A 17,994-nucleotide genomic window follows, 5' to 3' on the forward strand; every position below is an offset into this window, starting at 1 on the left:
TGAGGCGGCCCTGGGCTCCCCGGCGGAGCCTCCCTCGATCCCCGATCCCGGACCCAATCCCCGACCCCAATTCCCGCTCCGAATCCCGATCCCAGACCCCAGTCCCGGTCTCAATCCCGATTCCCGATCAACATGGCGCTCCCCATTCACCGCCCACCCGAATCCCCCACTGCCCTCCAGCTCGTATGGCAGTTTTACTTCCGTGTCTGCTCATTTTAGCAGCCAATCAGCGGGCAAAACCCGCCTTAGGGGCGGATTCCCTACTTGTAATTGGTTCTAGGAGCTGTCAATCAATATTGTAGTAGATTCCCATTGGTTTACGGGCAGATGGGCGGGCGCTTCTATATCCGCCTTTCCATTGGCCCATGTCGCTGTCAATCACGAATCCCTGCCTTCCTATTGGCTGGCGCTTGGCGGGAGCGTCAAGCTCGCTCTGAGGCGGCTCTGGGGTCCCCGGCGGAGCCTCCCTCTATCCCCGATCCCAATCCCGGTCCCAGACCTCAGTCCCGGTCTCAGTCCCCATCCTGGTCCCGGTCCCAATCCCAATTCCCGATCGACATGGCGCCCCCTATTCCCCGCCCGCCCTGAGCCCCTGCTGCCCTCCAGCACGTACGGCAGTTTTACTTCCGTGTGTGATCATAGTAACAGCCAATTAGCGGGCAAAACCCGCCTTAGGGGCGGAATTCTTTCTCTTCATTGGCTCTTACAGCTGTCTGTCAATAGTTTTTTCAATCCTCATTGGTTTGAGGCGCGATGGGCGGGCTCTCTTACTTCCCCTTTCCATTGGCTCATTTTGCTGTCAATCACGAATCCCTGCCTTCTTATTGGCTGGCGCTTGGCGGGAGCGTCAAGCTCGCTCTGAGGCGGCTCTGGGGTTCCCCCGGAGCCTCCCTCGATCCCGACCCCAAATCCCGATCCCCGGCCCCAATTCCCGATCCCCGGCCCCAATTCCCAATCCCCGGCCCCAATTCCCGCTCCCAATCCCGGCCCCGCGGCCATGGAGCGGCAGCAGGAGCTGAAGGTGCTGCTGAAGCGCTGGGAAGCGGAATTCCTGCGGGAGCGGCGGCGCAAACCCAGCCAGGTTCGCCTGAGGGGCCGCGGAATCGTGAGGGGAGAATTCCTGAGGGGGATTGGGGGGGCGGCTTTGGGGTGACCTTGGGGTGGTTTTGGGAACCTTGAGGTGGTTTTGGGGGGTCCTGGATTGTTGGGAATTGGTATAAGGGGGTCCTGAGTTTTTTTGGATTTTTTTTGGGACCTTTTGAGGTGGTTTTGGGGGGTCCTGGAATTTAGGAGTTGGTTTAAGGGGGTCCTGAGGTTTTTTTTGAGTTTTTTTGGGGTGGTTTTGGGGAACCTTGAGGTGGTTTGGGGTCCTTGAGGTGGTTTTGGGGGGTCCTGGAATGGTTGGACTTTATTTAGGGAGCTCCTGGGTTTTTTTGAGGTGTCCTTGAGGTGATTTTGGGGTTCTTTGGGTTGGTTTTGGGGTCCTTGAGGTGGTTTTGGGGGGTCCTTGAATTTAGGAGTTGGTTTAAGGGGGTCCTGAGGGTTTTTTTTTAGTTTTTTTGGGGTCCTTGAGGTGGTTTTGGGGGGTCCTGGATTGTTGGGAGTTGGTTTAGGGGGGACCTGGGTTTTTTTTGAGGTTTCTTTGGGGTGGTTTTGGGGATCTTTGGGTTGGTTTTGGGGTCCTTGAGGTGGTCTTGGGGTCCTTGAGGTGGTTTTGGGGGGTCCTGGAATTTAGGAATTGGTTTAAGGGGGTCCTGGGGTTTTTTTTGAGTTTTTTTGGGGTGGTTTTGGGGTCCTTGAGGTGGTTCTGGGGTGGTTTAGGGGGTCCCTGCCATGGTGGGAGTTGGTTTAGGGGGTCCTGGGTTTTTTTGGGGTGTCCTTGAGGTGATTTTGGGGTTCCTGAGGTGATTTTTGGGGTCTTTCTGTTGGTTTTGGGGTCCCTGGAACCCCCATTTTTGGTTTATGGGATTTTTGGGTGTCCCTGCAATGTTTGGGGCCGTTTTTGGGGTGTCTGGGGGGATTTTGGGGTGGGCTCAGAACAGGGAGCCCCTTGGAGGAATTTTGGGGGTTTTTTGTCATTTATTTTTCCATTTAAAATAAAATTTCTATGGGGCTTTCCATCATAAAATCCTTCCAACCCCAAATTTTCTCCCCAAAAACCCCAAATTCCCCCCCAAAAAACCCCCAAATCCCCCCAAGAAATCCAAATTCCCCCCAAAAAAATCCTAAATGCCAAAAAAACCCCAAATTTCCCCCAAAAAACCCCAAATTCCCAAAATCCAGCCCCAAACCCTTTCCCTGTCTGAGGCCCTCAGGAGAATTCCCAAATTTTCTCATTTTTTGGGATTTTTCCCTCCCAGGCTGACATCGAGGAGGCTCCGGAGGAAACGCGCCGTGAGTTCCCCAAAATCCCCAAATTTTACCCCAAATTTCCCAATTTTTACCCCAAATTCCCCCAAATTCCCAATTATTGCCCCAAAATTCCCAAATTTTACCCCAAATTCCCCCAAAATTCCCAAATTTTACCCAAAATTCCCAATTTTACCCCAAAATTCCCAATTTTTACCCCAAATTCCCCCAAAATTCCCAAATTTTACCCAAAATTCCCAATTTTTACCCCAAATTCCCCCAAAATTCCCAAATTTTACCCAAAATTCCCAATTTTTAACCAAAATTCCCAATTTTTACCCAAAATTCCCCATAAATTCCCCAATTTTACCCCAAATTCCCCAATTTTACCCCAAATTTCCATTTTTACCCCAAATTCCCCCAAAGTTCCCAATTTTTACCCCAAAATTCCCAATTCTTACCCCAAATTCCGCCAATTTTTACCCCAAAATCCCCAAATTTTCCCTAATGTTCCCAATTTTTACCCCAAAATTTCCAACTTTTCCCCCCAAAATCCCAAATTTTGCCCCAAATTCCCAATTTTTTCAAATTTCCCCAAAATTCCCCAATTTTTACCTCAAAATCCCCAAATTTTACCCGAAATTCCCAATTTTTACCCCCAAATTCCCCAATTTTTACCCCAAATCCCCCCAAAATCCACAAATTTTACCCAAAATTCCCAATTATTGCCCCAAATCCCCAATTTTTACCCAAAAATTCCCAAATTTTTCCCTAATAATTCCCAATTCCTCCCCAAAATTTCTATTTTTCCCAAATTTTGCCCCAAATTCCCAATTTTTACCCCAAATTCCCAACTTTTACTCCAAAATTCCCAATTATTGCCCCAAATTCCCAATTTTTACCCCAAATTCCCCCAAAGTTCCCAATTTTTACCCCAAAATTTCCACTTTTTACCCCAATTTTTCCTTAAAAATTCCCTATTTCCCCAAAAGTTGTCCCCAAATTCCAAATTTTTTCAAATTTTCCCAAATGCCTATTTTTAACCCCAGAGTCCCCCAAAATCCCCAAATTTTATCCCAAAATCACAAATTTTTACCCCAAAATCCACAATTTTAACCCAAAATTCCCCAAAAATTCCCGATTTTTATCCAAAATTCCCCCCAAATCCCCCAGAATTCCCAATTTTTCTGCCCCAAAATTGTCATTTTTTACCAAAATTCGCCAATTTTTACCCCAAAATTCCCAATTTTGACCCCAAATTCCCCCAAAACCCCCAATTTTAACCCCAAAATTCCCAATTTTTCCCCAAAATCCCCAATTTTAACCCAAAATTCCCCAAAAATTCCCAATTTTTCACCAAAATGCCCAATTTTCCCCCCAAATCCCCAGAATTCCCAATTTTTCTACCCAAACATTCCCATTTTTACCAAAATTCCCCAATTTTGACCCCAAAATTCCCAATTTTGACCTCAAATTCCCCCCAAAAATCCCAATTTTTTACCCAAAATTCCCAAATTTTAACCCCAAATTCCACCAAAATCCCCAATTTTTACACAAAATTCCCGAATTTTTACCCCAAAATTCCCGAATTTTTACCCCAAATTCCCCCAAAATTTCCAATTTTTATGCAAAATCCCCAATTTTTACCCCAAAATTCCCAGTTTTTACCCCAAATCCCCCAGAATTCCTCATTTTTCTACTCAAAAATTGCCATCTTTTACCACATTCCCCAATTTTGACCCAAAATTCCCAAATTTTGACCCAAAATAACCCAATTTTTACCCCAAATCCCCAATTTTTACCCCAAATTCCAAAAATTTTACCCCAAAATCCCCAATTTTTTCCCCAAAATTCACAATTTTTACCCCAATCCCCCAAAATTCCCATTTTTCCCAAAATTCCCATTTTTTCCCCAAAACTTCCCATTTTTTTTCCCAAATTTCCCTCAAAATTTCCATTTTTTCCCCCAAAATTCCGATTTTTCTGCCCAAATTTTCCCCCCAAATTCCCGGAATTTTTTCACTTCTCCATTTTCCCCAAGTTCCCAATTTTTTTTCCCCAAATTCCCATTTTTAATCATTTCCTCCCCAAATTCCCATTTTCCCCCAGGTCTGTACAGGGAGTACCGGGCGCTCAAAAAGCGGGAAAAAAATTCGGGAGAAACGGGAAATTCGGGAGCCCAAAAATCCCCACGGGAGCAGCAGGTGCTGAGACCCCAAAATCCAAAAATCCCCCCAAAACCCCCCCCAAAAAAAGCCCCAAAAATTCCCAAATAAATCCCAAAAAACCCCAAAGGAGGAGCAGGCGCTGAAACCCAAAAATCCCAAAAAAAAAACCCAAAAAAACCCCCCAAAAAAGCCCCAAAAAATCCCAAATAAATCCCCAAAACCCCAAATGAGGAGCAGGTGCTGAAACCCCAAAAACCCAAAAATGCCCCCCAAAAAAACCCCAAAAAAACCAAAACCCAAAAAAATCCCAAATAAATCCCAAAAATCCCCAAAGGAGGAGCAGGTGCTGAAACCCAAAATCCCCCCAAAAACCCCAAAAAAACCCCAAAAACTAAAAAGAAAAAAAAAAAAAAAAACACAAAAAAAAAATCCCAAAAACCCCAAATGAGGAGCAGGTGCAGAAACCCCAAAAAATCCCCAAAAAATCCCCAAAACCAAAAAAACCGCAAAAATCACAAAGGAGGGCCAGGTTTTGAAACCCCAAAAATCCCAAAAAAAACCCCAAAAATAAAATATAACAAATCCCAAAAATCCCCCAAAAAAATCCCAAAAACACCAAAGGAGGAGCAGGTGTTGAAACCCCAAAATAACCCCAAAAATCCCTAAAAAAAACCCCCCCAAAACTCCCAAAAATTAAATTTAAAAAAATCCCAAAAATTCCCCAAAAAATCCCCAAAAATCCCAAAGGAGGAGCAGGTCCTGAAACCCCCCAAAATCCCCAAAAATTAAAAATAAAAAAAAAATCCCAAAAATTCCCAAAAAACCCCAAAACCCATAAAAATCCCAAAATCCCAAAGGAGGAGCAGGTTTTGAAACCCCCCAAAAAAACAAAAATCCAAAAAAAATCCCCCCAAAAATCCCAAAAAAACCCCAAAAATCCCAAAAAAACCCCAAAAATTAAATTTAAAAAAATCCCCAAAATTCCCAAAAAATCCCAAATGAGGAGCAGGTGCTGAAACCCCAAAACCCCCCAAAAAAACCCCAAAAAATCCCCAAAAAATCCAAAAAAATAAAAAAAGAAATCCAAAAAAACCTCAAACCCTAAAAAAATCCCAAAACCCCCAAGGAGGAGCAGGTCTTGAAACCCAAAAATCCCCCCAAAAACCCCCAAAATTAAAAAGAAAAAAATCCCAAAAATACCCCAAAAAATCCCCAAAAACCCCACAGGAGCAGCAGGTGCTGAAACCCCAAAAATCCCAAAAAAAAGCAAAAATAAAATTTAAAAAAACCCCAAAATCCCCCAAAAAATCCCAAAAACACCAAATGAGGAGCAGGTGCTGAAACCCAAAAATAACCCCAAAAATCCCTAAAAAAAACCCCAAAACCCCCCAAAAATTAAATTTAAAAAAAATCCAAAAAATTCCCCAAAATTCCCCAAAAATCCCAAAGGAGGAGCAGGTCTTGAAACCCAAAAATCCCCCCCAAAAATCCCCAAAAATTAAAAATTAAAAAAAAATCCCAAAAAACCCAAAAAAAGCCCATAAAAATCCCAAAGGAGGAGCAGGTTTTGAAACCCCCCAAAAAACCAAAAATCCAAAAAAATCCCCCAAAATCCCCCCAAAAAAACCCAAAAAAACCCAAAAATCAAAAAAAACCTTCAAAAATTAAATTTAAAAAAATCCCCAAAATTCCCAAAAAATCCCAAATGAGGAGCAGGTGCTGAAACCCCAAAACCCCCAAAAAAACCCCAAAAAATCCAAGAAAAATCCAAAAAAAATCCAAAAAAAATCCAAAAAAACCTCAAACCCTAAAAAAATCCCAAAACCCCCAAGGAGGAGCAGGTCTTGAAACGCAAAAATCCCCAAAAACCCCCAAAATTAAAAAGAAAAAAATCCCCAAAATTCCCCAAAAAATCCCCAAAAATCCCAAATGAGGAGCAGGTTTTGAAACCCCAAAAAACCCAAAAATCCCAAAAAAACCCCAAAATTAAATTTTAAAAAATTCCCCAAAATCCCAAAGGAGGAGCAGGTGCAGAAACCCCAAAAACCCCAAAAATCCCCAAAATAACCCCAAAAATAAAATAAAAATTCCCAAAAAAACTCAAAGGAGGAGCAGCTCTTGAAACCCAAAAATCCCCCCAAAAACCCCAAAAATTAAAAAGAAAAAAATCCCAAAAAAACCCCAAACCCAAAAACATCCCAAAACCCCAAAGGAGGAGCAGGTCCTGAGACCCCAAAAACCCCAAAAAAACCCAAAAAAAACCCCCAAAAATAAAATTTAAAAATCCCAAAAATTCCCAAAAAATCCCCAAAGGAGGAGCAGGTGCTGAAACCCCAAAATCCCAAAAATCCCTAAAAAAAACCCCCCCAAAAAAAGCCCCAAAAATTCCCAAATAAATCCCAAAAAACCCCAAATGAGGAGCAGGCGCTGAAACCCAAAAATCCCAAAAAAAAACCTCCCAAAAAAATCCCAAAAATCCCCAAAAACCCCAAAAAATTAAAAAGAAAAAAATCCCAAAAATTCCCCAAAAAATCCCCAAAAATCCCAAAGGAGGAGCAGGTCCTGAAACCCCAAAATCCCCCCAAAATCCCCCCAAAATCCCCCCAAAAACCCCAAAAATTAAAAAGAAAAAAATCCAAAAAATCCCCCAAAAAACCCCAAAAATAAAATAAAAAATCCAAAAAATTCCAAAAAAAATCCCCAAAGGAGGAGCAGGTGCTGAACCCCAAAAAATCCCCAAAAACCCCCAAAAAATCCCAAAAATGAAATAAAAAAATTCTTAAAAATTCCCAAAAAATTCCCCAAAACCCCAGATGAGGAGCAGGTCCTGAAATCCCCCCCAAAAAATCCCCAAAAAATCCCAAATAAATCCCAAAAATATCCCAAAGGAGGAGCGGGTGCTGAAACCCCAAAAACCCCAAAAATCCCCAAAAAAACCCCAAAAATAAAATTTAAAAAATCCCAAAAATTCCCAAAAAATCCCAAATGAGGAGCAGGTGCTGAAACCCCAAAAAACCCCAAAAAATCCCCCAAAAAAGCCCCCAAAATTCCCAAATAAATCCCAAAAACCCAAAGGAGGAGCAGGTCTTGAAACCCAAAAATCCCCCCAAAAAAATCCCCCAAAACCCCAATAATTAAAAAGAAAAAAAATCCCAAAAATTCCCCAAAAAACCCCAAAAATCCCAAAAGAGGAGCAGGTTTTGAAACCCCAAAAATCCCAAAAAAAACAAAAATAAAATTTAAAAAAACCCAAAAATCCCCCAAAAAATCCCAAAAACACCAAATGAGGAGCAGGTGTTGAAACCCCAAAATAACCCCAAAAATCCCTAAAAAAACCCCCAAAAACTCCCAAAAATTAAATTTAAAAAAATCCCAAAAATTCCCCAAAATTCCCCAAAAATCCCAAAGGAGGAGCAGGTCTTGAAACCCAAAAATCCCCCCAAAAACCCCAAAAATTAAAAAGAAAAAAATCCCAAAAATCCCGCAAAAAACCCCAAAAATAAAATAAAAAAAATCCCAAATAAATCCCAAAAAACCCCAAAGGAGGAGCAGGTCTTGAAACCCAAAAATTCCCCCAAAACCCCCCAAAAATTAAAAAGAAAAAAATCCCCAAAATTCCCCAAAAAACCCCAAAAAAATCCCAAAGGAGCAGCAGGTGCTGAAACCCCAAAATCCCAAAAATCCCTAAAAAAAAACCCCAAAAAAGCCCCAAAAAATCCCAAATAAATCCCAAAAAACCCCAAAGGAGGAGCAGGCGCTGAAACCCAAAAATCCCAAAAAAAAAAAACTCCCAAAAAAATCCCAAAAAATCCCCAAAAAACCCCAAAAATTAAAAAGAAAAAAATCCCCAAAATTCCCCAAAAAATCCCAAAAACCCCAAATGAGGAGCAGGTGCTGAAACCCAAAAATCCCAAAAAAACCCAAAAAAGCCCCAAAAAACCCCAAATAAATCCCAAAAAAAACCCCAAATGAGGAGCAGGTTTTGAAACCCCAAAAAAACCCAAAAATCCCAAAAAACCCCCTAAAATTAAATTTTAAAAAATCCCCAAAAATCCCAAAGGAGGAGCAGGTGCAGAAACCCCAAAAACCCCAAGAATCCCAAAATGAACCCAAAAAAAACCCAAACCCAAAAAAAATCCCAAAACCCCAAAGGAGGAGCAGGTGCTGCAACCCCAAAATCCCCCCAAAAACCCCAAAAAAAACCCCAAAAACTAAAAAGAAAAAAAACCCAAAAAAATCCCAAAAACCCCAAAGGAGGAGCAGGTGCTGAAACCCAAAAAACCCCAAAAAACCCCCAAAAAATCCCAAAAAAAATCCCAAAACCTCAAAAAATCCCAAAACCCCAAATGAGGAGCATGTCCTGAAACCCCAAAAACCCAAAAACGCCCCCCAAAAAAAACCCCAAAAAAAACCAAAACCCAAAAAAAACCTCAAATAAAAATCCCAAAACCCCAAAGGAGGAGCAGGTGCTGAAACCCAAAAATCCCAAAAAAGCCCCAAAAAACCCCAAATAAATCCCAAAAAACCCCAAATGAGGAGCAGGTTTTGAAACCCCAAAAAAACCCAAAAAAACCCCAAAAAATAAATTTAAAAAATTAAAAATCCCCTGAATTTTTGGGGATTTTTTGGGATTTGGGGGATTTTTGGGCTGGGATTTTTGGGATTTGGGCGATTTCTGGGATTTTTGGGGTGGGATTTGAGGAACTTTTGGGGATTTGGGGGATTTTTGGGCTGGAATTTTTTGGGACTTTGGGAATTTTGGGGATTTTGGGCTGGGATTTTTGTGGGATTTGGGGAGGTTTTGGGTTGGGATTTTTTTGGGATTTTTGGGCTGGGATTTTTTTGGGATTTGGGGGATTTTTGGGACTCTGGGCTGGAATTTGGGGAACTTTTTGGGATTTCAGGGATTTTTGGGATTTTGGGCGGGGATTTTTTAGGGATTTTTGACATTTTGGGATTTTTGGCTGGGATTTTTTGGGATTTTTGGCTGGGATTTTTTGGGATTTGGGGGATTTTTGGGATTTTGGGCTGGGATTTTTTTGGGGTTTGGGGGATTTTTAGGCTGGGATTTTTGGGTTTTTTGGGATGGGATTTTTTAGGGATTTGGGGGATTTTGGGGATTTCGGGCTGGGATTTGGGGAGTTTTGGGATTTTGTGCTGGAATTTGGGGAACTTTTTGGAATTTGGGGCATTTGGGGGATTTTTGGGCTGGGATTTTTTTTGGGATTTGGGAGATTTTGGGCTGGGATTTTTTTGGGATTTGGGAGATTTTGGGGCTGGATTTTTTTGGGATTTGGCGGGATTTTGGGGATTTTGGGATGGGCTTTTTTTGGGATTTTGAGCTGGAATTTGGGGGAGTTTTGGGATTTTGTGCTGGAATTTGGGGAACTTTTGCGATTTTTGGGATTTTTGGGCTGGGATTTTTTTTGGGATTTTTGGGCTGGGATTTTTTTTGGGATTTGGGGAATTTTGGGGATTTTGGGATGGGCTTTTTTGGGATTTTGAGCTGGGATTTGGGGGAGTTTTGGGATTTGGGGCTGGAATTTGGGGAACTTTTTGGGATTTGGGGTTTTTTTTTTTTATTTTTGGGCTGGGATTTTTTTTTGTTTGGGATTTTGGGCTGGATTTTTTTGGGGTTTGGGGGATTTTTAGGCTGGGATTTTTGGGTTTTTTGGGCTGGGATTTTTTAGGGATTTGGGGGGATTTTTGGGATTTCCGGCTGGGATTTGGGGGAGTTTTGGATTTTGTGCTGGAATTTGGGGAACTTTTTGGAATTTGGGGCATTTGGGGGATTTTGGGGCTGGGATTTTTTTTTGGGATTTGGGGGATTTTGGGGGTTTTTGGGCTGGGATTTTTTTGGGATTTGGGGGATTTTGGGGATTTTGGGATGGGCTTTTTTGGGATTTTGAGCTGGAATTTGGGGGAGTTTTGGGATTTTGTGCTGGAATTTGGGGAACTTTTTGCGATTTTTGGGATTTTTGGGCTGGGATTTTTTTGGGATTTTTGGGCTGGGATTTTTTTTTGGGATTTGGGGAATTTTGGGGATTTTGGGATGGGCTTTTTTGGGATTTTGAGCTGGGATTTGGGGGAGTTTTGGGATTTGGGGCTGGAATTTGGGGAACTTTTTGGGATTTGGGGTTTTTTTTTTTATTTTTTGGGCTGGGATTTTTTTTGTTTGGGATTTTGGGCTGGGATTTTTTTGGGGTTTGGGGGATTTTTAGGCTGGGATTTTTGGGTTTTTTGGGCTGGGATTTTTTAGGGATTTGGGGGATTTTTGGATTTCCGGCTGGATTTGGGGGAGTTTTGGGATTTTGTGCTGGAATTTGGGGAACTTTTTGGAATTTGGGGCATTTGGGGGATTTTGGGGCTGGGATTTTTTTGGGATTTGGGGGATTTTGGGGGTTTTTGGGCTGGGATTTTTTTGGGATTTGGGGGATTTTGGGGATTTGGGATGGGCTTTTTTGGGATTTTGAGCTGGAATTTGGGGGAGTTTTGGGATTTTGTGCTGGAATTTGGGGAACTTTTTGCGATTTTTGGGATTTTTGGGATGGGATTTTTTGGGGATTTTTGGGCTGGGATTTTTTTTGGGATTTTGGGCTGGGATTTTTTTGGGATTTGGGGGATTTTTAGGCTGGGATTTTTTGGGACTTTGGGAATTTTGGAGATTTTGGCCTGGAATTTTTGGGATTTTCTGCTGGAATTACCCAGATTTATGGGATTTTTTTGGCACTCTGCTCCGTGTTCGAGCAGATTTGGGTGATTTTTTCCCGAAATTGACCCAATTTGGGGGGATTTTTTGGGATTTTGCTGCCGTTGCAGGTGGAAGATTCGGGATTTTGGGGCTCCCACCTGAACCGGAGCCCGAAAGGCCCCGGGCGGAGGCAGAGCCCGAAAGCCCGGGCAGGAATTGCCCAAATTTTTGGGATGAAGCTCAAAGCCAAACTGGGAACCTCGGGCAAGGTCAGCACGGGGTTTGGGGCAGCTGGCACCCCAAAAATTCGGGATCCCAAAAATCAGAGACACCAAAATTGGAGAATCCCAAATTCCAAAACCCCAAAATGGGAGAATCCCAAATCAGGGATCCCCCAAAATCAGAAACCCCATAAAACCAAAGGCCCTAAAATGGGAAAAATCCTAAAATTAGAGACCCCAAAATCAGGGAGCCCCAAAAGCTGGAGACCCCAAAAATAAAAAAAAACCCAAATTTAAGGATCCCAAAACCAGAGGATCCTAAAATTAGGGAGCCCAAAAAATCAGAGACCCTAAAAGCTGGAGAATCCCAAAATGGGAAAAATCCCAAAATCACCAATCCCAAGAACCAGAGATGCCCAAAATTGGGATCCCAAAATTCAAGACCCCAAAAGTTGGGAAATTCCAAAACCCCAAAATGGGAGAATCCCAAATCAGGGAGCCCCAAAATCTGGACACCCCAAAATCAGAAAAACCCCAATTTAAGAACCCCAAAATCAGTGGATCCTAAAATTAGGGGCCCCCAAAAATCAGAGACCCTAAAAGCTGGAGAATCCCAAAATGAGGGATCCTAAATTTGGAGACCCCAAAATGGGAAAAATCCCAAAAATCAGAGATCCCCAAATTCAAGACCCCAAAAGTTGGAGAATCCCAAATTCCAAAACCCCAAAATGGGAGAATCCCAAATCAGGGATCCCCCAAAATCAGAAACCCCATAAAACCAAAGGCCCTAAAATGGGAAAATCCAAAACTAGAGACCCCAAAATCAGGGAGCCCCAAAAGCTGGAGACCCCAAAAATAAAAAAAACCCCAAATTTAAGGATCCCCAAAACCAGAGGATCCTAAAATTAGGGAGCTCCAAAAATCAGAGACCCTAAAAGCTGGAGAATCCCAAAATGGGAAAAATCCCAAAATCACCAATCCCAAAAATCAGAGATCCTCAAAATTCGGATCCCAAAATTCAAGACCCCAAAAGTTGGAGAATCCCAAATTCCAAAACCCCAAAATGGGAGAATCCCAAAATCAGGATCCCCCAAAATCAAAACCCCCCAAAACCAGAAACCCCCAAAACCCAAAGACCCTAAAATGGGAAAATCCCAAAATTTAGAGACCCCAAAATCAGAAACCCCAAAAATTGGAGCCCCCGAACCTTGAATTCCCCCAAATCCTTTTTGAATTTGGGATTTGAAATTCCAGAGGAGAAAAAATTGGGATTTTTTTCCTTTCCTTTCCCTCCAGGAGCCGCCTCTGACCCCAAATCCCCGGAAAATCCCAAAACCTCCCCAGGCCCAGCAAACCCCGGAGCTCGGAGCCGAAAATCCCCCGGAAAATCCTGAAGAACCCCCAAAATTCCCAAGAATTCCTCCCTCCCTCGCTGGGAAAAATTCCCGATTTTTCTCCCGTGGCCGAAAAATTCCGGCGGCTGCGACGGAGCGTGGCCCAAACGTTGGGATCCCTGGACCCCGCCTGGGTGCGGAGGTGCGAGGAATCCCAAAGAAACCAGCGGGGATTCCTGGGAAGTGACCCCAAATCCAGCGGGAATTCCTGGGAAACGACCCCAAATCCCAGCGGGAATTCCTGGGAAGTGACCCCAAATCCCAGTGGGAATTCCCAAAAATTGGAGCCAAATCCCAGCGGGAATTCCTGGGAAGTGACCCCAAATCCCAGTGGGAATTCCCAAAAATTGGAGCCAAATCCCAGCGGGAATTCCTGGAACATGACCCCAAATCCCAGCGGGAATTCCCCGAAATCGACCCCAAATCCCAGCGGGAATTCCAGAAATCGACCCCAAATCCCAGAAGGATTTCCCGGAAATTGGAGCCAAATCCCAGCGGGAATTTCAGGAAATTGACCCCAAATCCCAGCGGGAATTCCCAGAAATTGGAGCCAAATCCCAGCGGGAATTTCAGGAAAATGACCCCAAATCCCAGCGGGAATTCCTAGGAATCGACCCCAGATCCCAAGGGGAATTCCCAGAAATTGGAGCCAAGTCCCAGAAGGATTTCCCGGAAATTGGAGCCAGATCCCAGCAGGAATTCCTGGAAAACGACCCCAAATCTCAGCAGGAATTTCTGGGAATCAACTCCAAATCCCAGCAGGAATTCCCAGAAATTGGAGCCAAATCCCAGCGGGAATTCCCAGAAATTGGAGCCAAATCCCAGCGGGAATTCCCAGAAATTGGGGCCAAATCCCAGCGGGAATTTCAGGAATCCCTGGGGAATTGCGGGCGGAAGCGGCCCCGGCCCCGCGCCGGCTGCGGCTGCGGCGCTGCCGAGGCCCCGGCCAAGCTGCGCAGGGGATCCCAGCCCGGGCTTTCGCGGATCCGGCAAATCCCGGAAAAGAAACAATCCCAAAGTGGAGCCGGGGAAGGATCCGGAGAGATCCCGCAGGAGGAGGAGGAGGAGGAGGAGGAGGAGGGAAAAAAACCCAAAGCCACGCGCAGGCCTCGGTAATTCCCGCCTTTTCCCGCCTTTTTTTCCCGCTTTTCCCGCCTTTTTCCCTCCTGTTTTCCAGTTGTTCCTGCCTTTTTTCCCCCACTTTTCCCAGTTTTTTTCCCATTTTTCCCCATTTTTCCCCATTTTTTTCCCATTTTCCCCACCTTCTATCCAGCTTTTCCCGCCTTTTTTCTGGCTTTTCCCAACTTTTCCCGCCTTTTTTCCTGCCTTTTTCCTGCCTATTTTCTACTTTTTCCCGCCTTTTTTTCCCACTTTTCCCACCTTTTTTCCCATTTTTCCCATTTCCCCACCTTCTATCCAGCTTTTCCCGCCTTTTTTCCCGACTTTCCCGCCTTTTTTCCCGCCTTTTTCCCACCTGTTTTCCAGTTTTTCCCGCCTTTTTTCCAGTTGTTCCTGCCTTTTTTCCCCACTTTTTCCACCTTTTTCCCATTTTGCCATTTTTTTCCCATTTTCCCAATTTCTATCCAGCTTTTCCCGCCTTTTTTTCCCATTTTCCCATTTTTTTCCCCACTTTTCCCAGTTTTTTTCCCATTTTCCCAATTTCTATCCAGCTTTTCCTCCCTTTTTTCCAGCTTTTCCCACAATTTTTCTGGCTCTTCCCAACTTTTCCAGGCTTTTCTCAGCTTTTCCCGCCTTTTTTCCCCACTTTTTCCAGTTTTTTCCCAATTTTTCCCACCTTTTTCCCGGTTTTTTCCATTTTTCCCCAACTTCAATCCAGCTTTTCCCGCCTTTTTCCCACCTTTTTTCCAGTTTTTCCCACCTTTTTTTCCCACTTTTCCCAGTTTTTTCCCATTTTCCAGCTTTTTTCCCATTTTTCCCATTTTTTTTTTTCCCATTTCCCCAATTCCTATCCAGCTTTTTCCTCCCTTTTTTCCGGCTTTTCCCACATTTTTCCTGTTTTTTCCAACTTTTCCAGGCTTTTCTCATCTTTTCCCGCCTTTTTTCCAGCCTTTTCCCCGCCTACTTTCCAGTTTTCCTGCCCTTTTTTCCCACTTTTCCCAGTTTTTTTTTCCATTTTTCCCATTTTTTTCCCATTTTCCCAACTTCTATCCAGCTTTTCCCACATTTTTTTCTGGCATTTTCCAGCCTTTTTCCCACCTATTTTACAGTTTCTCCCCGCCTTTTTTTTCCCACTTTTTCCCAGTTTTTTTTCCCATTTTTTTCCCATTTTGCCATTTTTTTCCAGCTTTTCCTGCCTTTTTTCCAGTTGTTCCTGCCTTTTTTTTCCCACTTTTCCTACCTTTTTCCCATTTTCCCATTTTTTCCCATATTCCCAACTGCTATCCAGCTTTTCCACATTTTTTCTGGTTTTTCCCAACTTTTCCAGGCTTTTCCCACCTTTTTTTCCCATTTTTCCTGCCTTTTTTTCAGTTTTTTTCAAGGTTTCCTACCTTTTTCCAGTGTTTCCCAACTTTTTCCCATGTCTCTCCCATTTTTTCCTGTTTTTCCCACCTTTTTTCCCATTTTTCCTAAATTTTTCCCCTTTTTCCCATTTTTTTCCCATTCCCCCACCTTCTATCCAGCTTTTCCTGCCTTTTTCCCACCTATTTTCCAGTTTTTTCCCGCCTTTTTTCCCCCACTTTCCCCAGTTTTTTTCCCATTTTCCCACCTTTTTTCCCATTTCCCCAATTTCTATCCAGCTTTTCCTCCCTTTTTTCCGGCTTTTCCCACATTTTTTCTGGCTTTTCCCACCTTTTCTCAGCTTTTCCCGCCTTTTTTCCCACTTTTCCTCAATCGGAGAATCCCAAAATTAAAGGACCCCAAAAATCCGATCCCAGAAATTGGAGAATGTCAAAATTTGGGAGACCCCCAAAATTAAAGACTCAAAATTCAAAAAATCCCGAAAAACCTAAAACTAAAGAGCCCAAAATCAGAAAAAAATCCAAAAAAATCTGAGAACCCCAAAACCTAGAAACACAAAATTAAAGATCCAAAATTTAAAAAATCACAAAAATCTGAGAACTCAAAAAAATCCCAAAATTAAAGACCCAAAAATCTGAGAACCCCAAAAAATTGAAAAATCCCCTAAAACAAAGACTCCAAAATTCAAAAAAATCAAAAATTCTGAGAACCGCAAATTTAAAGACCCCAAAAACCTGCAAACCCCAAAAACCCAAAATTAAAGACCCCAAAATCTGAAAAATCCCAAAATCTGAGAACCCCAAAAATGAGAACCCAAAATCAATATCCCAAAAATTCAATAAATTCAAAAATCCCAAGAACCCCAAAACTTGGAGACCCCATAAATCAAAGAACCTCAAAAGTTGGAGAATCCCAAAATTTGACACCCCTCAAAATTAAAAAAAAAATCCCAAAAATCTGTGAACCCCAAAACTCAGAAATCCAAAATCAAAATCCCAAAAATCAAAAAAATTTTAAAAAATCCAAGACCCCAAAAGCTGAAGACCCCATAAATCAAAGACCCTCAAAAGTTGGAGAATCCCCAAAATTTGACACCCCTCAAAATTAAAAAAAAAATCCCAAAAATGTGTGAACCCCCAAAACCCAGAAATCCAAAATTAAACATCAAAAAATCCAAAATCCAAAAAAATTTAAAAAATCCAAGAACCCCAAAAGTTGGAGACCCCCAAAAATTAAAGACCTTCAAAAGTTGGAGAATCCCAAAATTTGACACCCCTCAAAATACAATTTAAAAAAAAATCCCAAAAATGTGTGAACCCCAAAACCCAGAAATCCAAAATTAAAGATCCCAAAAAAAAAAAAAATTAAAAATCCAAGAACCCCAAAACTTGGAGACCTCAAAAATCAAAGACCCTCAAAAGTTGGAGAATCCCAAAATTTGACACACCTCAAAATTAAAAAAAAAATCCAAAAATGTGTGAACCCCAAAACCCAGAAATCCAAAATCAAAATCCCAAAATCCAAAAATCCAAAATCCTAAAAATTAAAAAAATCGAAGAACCCCAAAACTTGGAGAGCCCAAAAATCAAAGATCCTCAAAAGTTGGAGAATCCCAAAATTTGACACACATCAAAATTTTAAAAAATCCCAAAAATCTGTGAACCCCAGAACCCAGAAATCCAAAATCAAAATTCCAAAAATCTGAGAACCCCAAAATCAAAAAAATTCAATAAATCCAGGAACCCCAAAAGTTGGAGACCCCAAAAATCAAAGACCCTCAAAAGGTGGAGAATCCCAAAATTTGACACCCCTCAAAATTTAAAAAAAAATCCCAAAAATCTGAAAACCCCAAAACCCAGAAATCCAAAATCAAAATCCCCAAAATCCAAGAACCTCAAAATCAAAAAAATTTTAAAAATCCAAGAACCCAAAAGTTGGAGACCCCAAAAATCAAAGACCCTCAAAAGTTGGAGAATCCCAACATTCAACACCCCTCAAAATTAAAAAAAAAATCCCAAAAATGTGTGAACCCCAAAACCCAGAAATCCAAAATCAAAATCCAAAAATCCAAAATCCTAAAAATTAAAAAAATCGAAGAACCCCAAAACTTGGAGAGCCCAAAACTCAGACCCCTCAAAAGTTGCCGAATCCCAACATTCAACCACCCTCAAAATTAAAAAAAAAATAATCCAAAAGTCTGTGAACCTCAAATCCCAGAAATCCAAAATTAAAGATCCCAAAATCCCAAAATTCCGCATCCCAAAAATCCTTTTTTCCAGTTTTTCCGGGTTTCCCGCCGTTTTTAATCCCTCTTTCCCCTCAGAGCCCCCGCGCGGCAATTTCGTCCGCCTCAACCTGAAGAGGAAAACTTACACCCGCGCATCCCAGAGGGGAAAATTCCTCCGGAGACAGGTGAAAATTCCCAGATTTTTTGGGGGGAATTCCCGACTTCTCCCTGCCTGGAATTTTGGGATTTGGGATTTTTTTTCCCCCAGGTTTGGAAGCAGAAATGGAGAAAAAAGTTCGGGGGCGGATCCGATCTTTGCTTCCGGTGCGGCGGGGAAGGGCACTGGGCCGCGGAATGCCCGGGTGAGGACGGGGTTTTTTGGGGATTTCTGAGGGGATTTTGCGGGTTTTGAGGGAATTTTGGGATTTCTGAGGGGATTTTGTGGGTTTTGAGGGAATTTTGG

At 42.5% G+C, this 17,994-nt stretch overlaps 1 protein-coding gene across 1 annotated transcript; it reads left to right on the plus strand.

Moving 5' to 3' along the window:
* Nucleotides 1–20: 20 nt before the first annotated feature.
* LOC135286597 (ATP-dependent DNA helicase Q4-like) lies at nucleotides 21–13,921 on the plus strand. The gene is made up of 6 exons (XM_064399674.1): nucleotides 21–1,081; nucleotides 2,361–2,394; nucleotides 4,459–4,527; nucleotides 8,044–8,069; nucleotides 11,337–11,477; nucleotides 12,726–13,921. Exons 1-6 carry the CDS (start codon nucleotides 998–1,000, stop codon nucleotides 13,008–13,010), a joined length of 639 nt encoding a protein of 212 aa, XP_064255744.1. The 5' UTR covers nucleotides 21–997; the 3' UTR covers nucleotides 13,011–13,921.
* The last annotated feature ends 4,073 nt before the right edge of the window (nucleotides 13,922–17,994 follow it).

Source organism: Passer domesticus, chromosome 1 (assembly GCF_036417665.1).
Source record: "Passer domesticus isolate bPasDom1 chromosome 1, bPasDom1.hap1, whole genome shotgun sequence".
NCBI classification, from domain to species: Eukaryota; Metazoa; Chordata; class Aves; order Passeriformes; family Passeridae; genus Passer; species Passer domesticus.

Bases quoted from the DNA above. Each gene is read 5' to 3' on its own strand.
- LOC135286597 (XM_064399674.1), top strand. From the start codon at position 998: ATGGAGCGGCAGCAGGAGCTGAAGGTGCTGCTGAAGCGCTGGGAAGCG. The intron at 8,070-11,336 runs GTCTTGAAACCC...CTGCCGTTGCAG, and splicing joins AAACCCCAAAGGAGGAGCAG to GTGGAAGATTCGGGATTTTG. The intron at 11,478-12,725 runs GTCAGCACGGGG...CTTTCCCTCCAG, and splicing joins AACTGGGAACCTCGGGCAAG to GAGCCGCCTCTGACCCCAAA.